The sequence below is a fragment of the Hyperoodon ampullatus genome (assembly GCF_949752795.1).
Source record: "Hyperoodon ampullatus genome assembly, chromosome: 1".
Lineage (NCBI taxonomy): Eukaryota > Metazoa > Chordata > Mammalia > Artiodactyla > Ziphiidae > Hyperoodon > Hyperoodon ampullatus.
The window spans coordinates 44,353,795-44,361,630 of record NC_136914.1 but is presented as its reverse complement, the minus strand read 5'-3'; the positions used below and the strand labels follow the sequence as shown (position 1 = coordinate 44,361,630).

Below are 7,836 nucleotides of genomic sequence, written 5' to 3'. Positions count from 1 at the left end.
GCGGCACGTGCTCGAAACGGGCTGGCCCGCGGGCGCGACGGCTACACAAGGTCCTCTGGGCCTCGGAGGGCCACAGAGCCTAGGAGTGGGCCCAGGACCTTGGGAACTTTCCCGGGTGGGTCCGGTTTCGGTCTCGGCTCTCCAGCGCCTGCGAACAGGTGCAGAGATGTGCGTGCATTCTTTCCCCAACCCTCCGGTTTCCTCACGCCTGTACGCGTAAGCTACACTCTACAAGCTCATCTTGGGAAAATAGAGGCGTCCCCCCTCCCACTCGCAAACGCCCAAAGAGGAGAGGGGTTCGCAGTCCGTGCAGAGAGCACGCTTGGAGATCGCAGACGCTAGGCGCCAGGTCAATCTCAAGCATTCTGCCCCTGACTGGGACACAGCAAATGCTGGTGCGGCAGCCGCTTGAGCTGCCTTTCCCCCAGTCTTGACGACGTGTGATTTCGGCAGGCACTGGGAGCTCAGGCCACCAGCCTGGACTTCACGGCACCAGCCTGCTCCAAGCCTGCATGACCCTGTGACCTTGTTTCCTCCGCAGCTGGGTGCAGACGTTTACGCCTACGGTTTCAGCCAGCAACCTCAGCTAGCTTGGCAGATGAGTGGGGTTATGGGATTTTAGAAACTCTCATTTGACAAAGTTAAGATACATCCAAAAGCTTGAAAATGCAACATTAAAATAAAACATTTCTCAGTTTGTCTTGGCTGAAGGCAAAACTAGCTTTGGGCACCCTTCCCCTACTGCTTCCCGCCAAAGAAAGTCTTGTAGGCAGACTGGTCATCAAAACTGCCCAGCCCTAAAGTGTCTGCCATTAACACACCTACCTGGATCGCCTGGGCATTAGCTCAGCCAAGGCTCGGCTTTCTTCCTGATTGTGTGATTAAATTAATGACCATATAAAGGAAAACACAGGGGGAGCTCAAAATTGTCTACATGTGTCCTTCAAAAAATAAGATTCTACCCTATGGGGAAGTCTTTTTCAAAAAGCAGTATTTACTTACTGTTTCTGTAGACCTAAGTTCATCTTTGAATCCCCAACATGTAATAAAACTAGTGAAAGGAAGATTCTGGAAGGATGGGACAGAAACAAAGGGGGCATTCCAGGTTTTTTGTTTGTTATTTGGTTTTCGTTTTTAAGTTAGGCCCTAGGCAACCTGGGTTGGTTGGCTGGTTTTTAAGAAACTTTTGCTCTAGAGATCCACTCGTGTTCCAGGCATGGATAATTTAGTCAGCCTCTCAGGCATAGTGGTTTAAGGATCTCTTGCGGCCCACCTTCCATTTACCTCCAAATATCTTTCTCATTTCTTGCCATCAAATTTACTCCAAAGCAATCTTGGTCTTTTCTCTAGAAAGCCCCCTTTAGATTTAATTGGAGCCTGATTAGACCATTAGAGAAAACAATTCTCCAGTGCCAGAAGTGCTTTAAAGATAGCAGAACCTGTCTCACTCATTGTACAGATAAGAAAACCAAAATGCAGGTAAATTAATGATACCAATAATGATGCAAGGTCATACTAGTCATGCAGAGAAGAGTTAGAACGGAAATTTTGGACTGTTCTTCTCATCACACTTTGCTAGGGATTAGTGTTTCAGATCGCCCAACTGTTGCCTAGGAAAAGTGAGATCAGGACTCAAAGAAATGTAGCACAAAAAGTACTTAGATAATCTTAAGAAGGTCAACCTGCTTTTTCCACCAATCACACTATGGATACATCTCTTTGCCTTACCCCTGGTCTCTACCTGCTTAATGGTAACTCATTATGTGGTCCTCTTAAGATAATGAAGGCTTCAAAATCCTTTTAGGGAAAACCATCGAAGGCCTGCAATGAGACCTTGTGCAAGTTCCACATTTCAGACTTCTCACAAATATCCTTCTTCTGATATAGGGGAGGGTTGGCAAGATGTGAAGGAAGGAATTACAGATGGGAAGGAACACCTCTTGTGATAGATAAAACAGTGTAATATTGGTTTCTAGAACACCTATGGAGTGACTCTGAAGATGTCCATGGATTAAGTACATGCTACCCTAAGACCTAAAGGATCATCATTCATTTGGTTTTGCATCTAATGGTTTCTGGACATACCACATACACCTACATACACACACTCTGTTTCAGAACCATTGTCAGTATATGAAGAGTACAGAGGGACATTTCATAAGACAAAGGGCAGGGAGAGGAGGAAAGTTCTCAAGGTCTTCTGTATTGTAATGCTCCAGGGCTAGTTTTTTTCCAGAGGCTGTGCAGCTGTTCAAGTCTGTGCAGGGAAAACTGGGCCAATACATACACTACAATGGCCATTTCACCTTGGTTTCTAAAGAAGCTCTCCATTGGGTCTCTTAATGGGTAATGACAGAAGGCTGAAGGGTTCTAGAGCACAAGATACTCTTCCATGTAAGCATCACTAGTAGAACCTAAAGCGGGCTTTTCACCTGGTCTCCCTGATCCAGGTCTGAAAATTATTTGTCTTTGGCCACTTGTGAAAATGCTAGTTATCCTGCTGCTGAAAAGAATGATGACATCCCAGGGACAGGTTAGCTTCATGGCAAGCATCTTTGTTTAGATGATTTGTCCTTTGATCAAGAAGCTCAACACTCTCCAGATGAAGATTTTCCAAATAATAATCAAACTTTGTCTTCTCACTTTCAGGCTCAAAACTGGCTTAGAGTAAATAATACAAGTGGGGTAGGGTTTATCGTTCCTCTGTTCTGTAGTTTCTTCCCCTTCTTTTCGGGCACTCAATGAAAATATATGGTATCTACTCAGAGTGTAGCCCTTAGCTACAAAAAACATGTTAAAACACCTTCCCAATAATTGCTTTGAAGAAAATAGTCATTTATTGTCAAAGCATCCAACATATCCAGATAATCTATATAAAGTTTAATAAATCTTTCCAGGGATAAAAGAAACACATAACTATTCAGACTCCATTTCACTGGCACAAAATTACACTTTGTATTAAAAGGAAATACATATTTACATAATGATGACATTCTTCATTGAAGTCCATAATCATTTCATGATACATGCACTTCCCCCTGGAAACTTAAATTGAATGGTGACCACCTTTTTATTTGTTTTGCTTATTTTTGTAGGAACACAAACTGTAATCAAGAGATGCAGAAAGCATCTCACCCTCCTCCTTTACTTTATATCTAAAATAAATTTTGCCCTTACATATTATTCCATCTAAATTGTAAGTGCTTAATAATTTAAGTAGAAACGTATGACAAATGCATCAATATGTTGCAATATATGACATTTTAAAAAATGTACTTTGTTTTGGGGAAAGTGAAAATACGTGCATTCAAAAAAAATCCTCTTAAACACCCCACCCAATCAAAAATCCACCATCTTGTCTCGTGTGTGTGTTTGTGTGTGTGTGTGTGTGTGTGCAGGTCACGGGTAAACACTTGGATGTAAAGGTTGGGGGCAGAGCACGTGTGTGTGTGTGGGGGGGGGTGCGATGTTTCAGGTCACAAGGAGGTGGTGGATGTCCTCGTGTGTTTGCTCCTGCAGAGCTCGACTGTGCGTGTGCGCGCGTGGAAAGCTGGAGTCCTTTCCGTGTCAATTATGCGAGGTCATGTGCCTGGAGAGGTGGTGGCGCTCCCTGAAGGACTCGTTGCAAATGGGGCACTTGAGTTTCTCCTCCCGTCTTCGTTTCACCAAGGGCTCCATGGCGTACTCCTTTTTGTGATGCGACCTCATGTGGTACACCAGATCGGAGGTCATGCGGAAGGAGGCATTGCACTTGGCGCACCAGTTCTGCGCGGGCAGACACAGAGAGGTGAAGGAGGGCGGCAGCAGCGTGAGCGCCGAGGGCAGCTGCAACTGCAGGGGCCCCGCGGCCGCAGCCGCCGCGGCCGCCGCGGCGGCGGAGCTCTTGGGCCAGAAGGCGGTGGCGTAGAGGAAGGGGCTCTGTTTGGGCAGCCCGCCGCCGCCGCCGCCGCCGCCACCGCCGCTCGGCAGGGACCCGCAACCTCCGTTCAGGTCCGCAGCTCCTTGGAGCTTCACGGCCAGAGGATCGGAGGCGGCGGGGTACAGTCTGGTGGGGCCCACACCGTCTCCGGGGTGGCAGGGCTCGAGCGCGCTCAGCTTCTGGCCCAGCACCAGCGGGGACAGCTGAGAGAAGGAGCGCGCCGGCTGCGAGAAGGCGCTTTTGCGCTCGTCCGACGCGGCGCCCTGGCCGCCGCCCGCCCCGCCCGCGGCCCCAGCGCCTGCACCGCCCCCTGCGCCGTTGCCGCCCGCGCCGCCCAGCTGCTGCACCGAGGTGAAGGCGCTACCCCGCGCCGGGCTGCCGCCCTCCAGCCGGCTGGGTAGCGTTCCCCCGGGCCGCGGGGCCAGCAGCTTCTCGGAGCCAGCCGGCGACGCGGCCACGGGCGTGGCGGAGCCGCCGCCGCCCGCGTCCTGCTCCTCGGCGGCCGTGCTCCCGCCGTCGGCGGCCGCCTCCTCCTGCACACCGGCCGCTCGGGCCGCCTTCTTCACCTCCACGAAGGCGCTGCGCTTCGCCTCCCCTGTCTCCGGGCTGGGCGGCGCGAAGAGGCGGCTGTTCTCTTCCAGGCCGAAGTAGCTGCCCGAGGCGCGGTACTGTTGGGGCGTGCACACCAGGTCCTCCTTGGAGGCGGGCGGGGGCCGCTCGGCGAAGCGGCCCCGGCCCCCCACCAGCCCCGCGCCGCCGCCGCCGCCGCCCTCCGCCGCCTCCTCCGGGAATTTCCTCTTCCCTTTGCCCACGCCCGCGGCGTTGCCGTCGGGACTCAGCTCCGCCCCCTGGTGGTCGCTGCAGCCGCTGAGGCTCCGCACTGGGGAGCAGCTGCTGGCTCCCCCCGAGTTCTCCAGCTCCCGCGCCAGGTTGTGAAAGTCCGTGGACGGCTTCGCGCTGCCGCCGCCGCCGCCAGCCGCAGGCGGGTTACCGCCCTCGGGGGAGGGGGCCGGGTAGTGGTGGACCGGGCCGGCTTTGCAGAACTTGGGGCTGGGACCCAAGGGTGCCTCCTGCGGCTGCGGCGGCTGCTGGTCCTTGCCGCCGCCCCCGTGATCCTTGGTGCCCACGCCGCTGCCTTGCTCCTCTCGGGGGCTCACATCAACGCTGTGAAGTCTCTTGGGGCAGCGGAAGCGCAGATGCGCCACATAGGGAAACTCAAACTGGAAACGTTGGCTGCATTCCAGGCATGTGTAAGGGGACGACCCTGCTTAGTGAGCAAACACCACATACACACGATTGCGCGCGCGCGCGCACACACACACACACAAACACACACACACCACATGATTACTCAGCATCGTCTCTAGGCCAGTTTGCCATCACCCCCTTCACAAATCCACCTTCGCCTCTCAGGGCCTGAGTGCCTGAGTACAGAACATCGTGAAAGACCCGATCTAACTTTCCCTCCTGATTTGGGGGGAGTGCAGTCATTAAGCCAAGCGTGCCCCGAGTTATCCTCACCTAGCTGTCCCAGCTTCATTCCGGACTATATCTCAGAAGCTCTCTATGAGGCGCTCCAAGGGAGGAAAGGCGCTCCGAGGCGCCAGAGTGAGCCCCGCCGCTCCCTGCGTCGCTCCCCCGCTAGCTAAGGGCCCAGACGCAGGTCGAGAGCCAACCTACCATTCATTTTGCTGTGGGATCTAGAGGGGCAGAGCAAGAGTAACTCAGTCAGTTCTTTCCCGTACCAAACTAATAACTCCTCATCTTTGGCAATCCTGCGGAGAGAGCGGTAAAACAGCTGTCCGTTTTTTATGTAGGCTTCAAGGTTCTGCTCTTCTTTATCTCTGGCTGATTGGACCAAACGCAGCCACATCAGACCTTCTGAGGAACCATTCGCCGCTGAGGTGTCTACCTACAGTTTAGAAAAAAGAAAGAATACAAGAAGGAAGGGGATGAGGGAGGGAGACTCTTGTGAGAGAATGAAGCCACAGGAGCCAGGGCCATTTCCTCTGTTACTCTTTCCCAAAGAATTATCTGAGGTCAAGCTTCCAAAAACTTGACCCGAGTTGACATCCATCCTCATGTTTGTGGCCGGCAGGCAAGATAACTTTCCTAGAAGGCTGCATCAATTATGTAGATTATTTAAGTCATCATATATTGGTTGAACACCAAATTAGCAAATTTCTTCTTACAATTCAAATTAGTGTTAACCTCTTGAGAATTGATTGCTAAATTATCCCACGTTGCAAAAGTATGGGGAATTTTCTTTGTTTTAGAAGTAAAAAGCAGGCTTAGGTTTTAAAAATTATTCTGTGGCATTCACTCATCTTCCTAATTTTGGCTTAAACAATTAATAGTTCTTTGTAAAGAAAGAATAGGAAGTGAGAGGACTTTTCACACTCAAACATATGACTTTAATGACGTTTTATTGTCAAAACATTAACATTTTTATATAAGTACAAACTCTAGGCACTAGCTAGCTTAACCAGAAAGAGTAATATTCCAGGGAACAAGAGGCCTCTGGGATTGGAAGGCAAATGCACCCAATAATTATAATAAAAGTACTTATAGCAAGTACTTAGTATGCAAATAGCCTCAACCCTAGTGAAACCTCCCAAAATGTTAAGGAAGTGGTGTTCATCTCCAGGAAAGCCCAGAATTGAGGCACTGATTTAGACATATCTGGCATTCAAAATCAAATTTTGTCACTTGTTTCGGAAAATCAGTTAACAATGCTTTTGAGTTTAATTTTCCTTTTCTAATTTTTGGTGTGTAAAATAGAATGGCACGTATCACTGCATTTTCTACATTCAGAACCTGTTTCAGCTTGTCATTAGAATGATTCTAAGCCCATTTTCAAAAGGATATTACCTTCATAACCCTACACAGCATCGGCCAAGACTTACCCGGAAGATATAAGGGACCGTTCTCTTGTCGGTGGACTTCAGAGCTATGAAAGCTATGCTGTCGTACAGGGAAGTATGGCTCAGGACGCAGGGACCGAATATAGCATTCTCAGGGATGTCGCAGGTGGTGTAAACGCTGGTAAAAATATCTGTCAGACATTGTTGGACAGCTTTGGCATCTCCATCCCAGATGCCTCTCTGGATGCCCGAATCCTCCATCACTGAAGACAGATACACAGGACAACTGAAGCGAGTTACATTACTCCTTTTGCCTCTATGAATCCAGGCAGAACGTTTTGACTACTAGACAGATTTTTCTTGAATTTGCCTGGTTTTTGCATCGCTCTTATTTCAAAAATAAAGCCAATGGCAGATTAAATCTGGCATATTACAAAGATGCCAACGAAGAGTACTTTCTTTTCCTTTAAAAATTATTTTAAAAAATTGTGATGGGGGAGCTCAGAGCAGACTGACTGCTAGAGAAATTAAAACTGGGCTAGGAAAGAGAAGATCGCTTTTTTCATTACCTTGGGGGAGGCTGGGGGGAGGGAGAAAGAAGGGAAGAACAATAGGATTTTTTACTAGCCTATAGACTTTCCAGACTGAAAGAAACTTCTAACCCTTGGGAGAAAGCTCCTCTCTTCTACTCTTATGTATTGAACTGGGCACCGGGGAGCTGATTTTATTCTATTTTTTCTTCCAAAGAGGGGAGCAGCATTTGCGAGCAGGCGGAGACAGCGGAGCATGGCGAATGGATTTCAAGTAGAGCGTCAGGGCCACTGATTCCATGTCAGCTAACCTTTCTCTGCAGCCTACAAGAGGGGACGTGTGTCTGCTCATTACCATAATCCAACACTGTCCCTCCGAGGGCTTTAATTAAAAGCAGCAAGCAGAGGTAATTATTTTTTTCTCGACATGCTTATTTATGGATGAGGGTGAATCCCAGTTACCTTGTTATACAAGGGGGTGGATAGAGTTGCATGTGCCTCATGAAGTGTGCAGGTATAAGGC

The 7,836-nt window shown here is 49.5% G+C and overlaps 1 protein-coding gene across 1 annotated transcript; it reads right to left on the bottom strand.

The window, feature by feature from the left end:
- Positions 1 to 3,567: 3,567 nt before the first annotated feature.
- PRDM8 (PR/SET domain 8) lies at positions 3,568 to 7,044 on the bottom strand (the record flags this gene model as incomplete). The annotated part of the gene is made up of 3 exons (XM_079718611.1): positions 3,568 to 5,183; positions 5,600 to 5,831; positions 6,826 to 7,044. The coding sequence occupies 3 exons, from the start codon at positions 7,042 to 7,044 to the stop codon at positions 3,568 to 3,570; spliced, it is 2,067 nt and encodes a 688-aa protein (XP_079574737.1).
- Between the last annotated feature and the right edge of the window lie 792 nt (positions 7,045 to 7,836).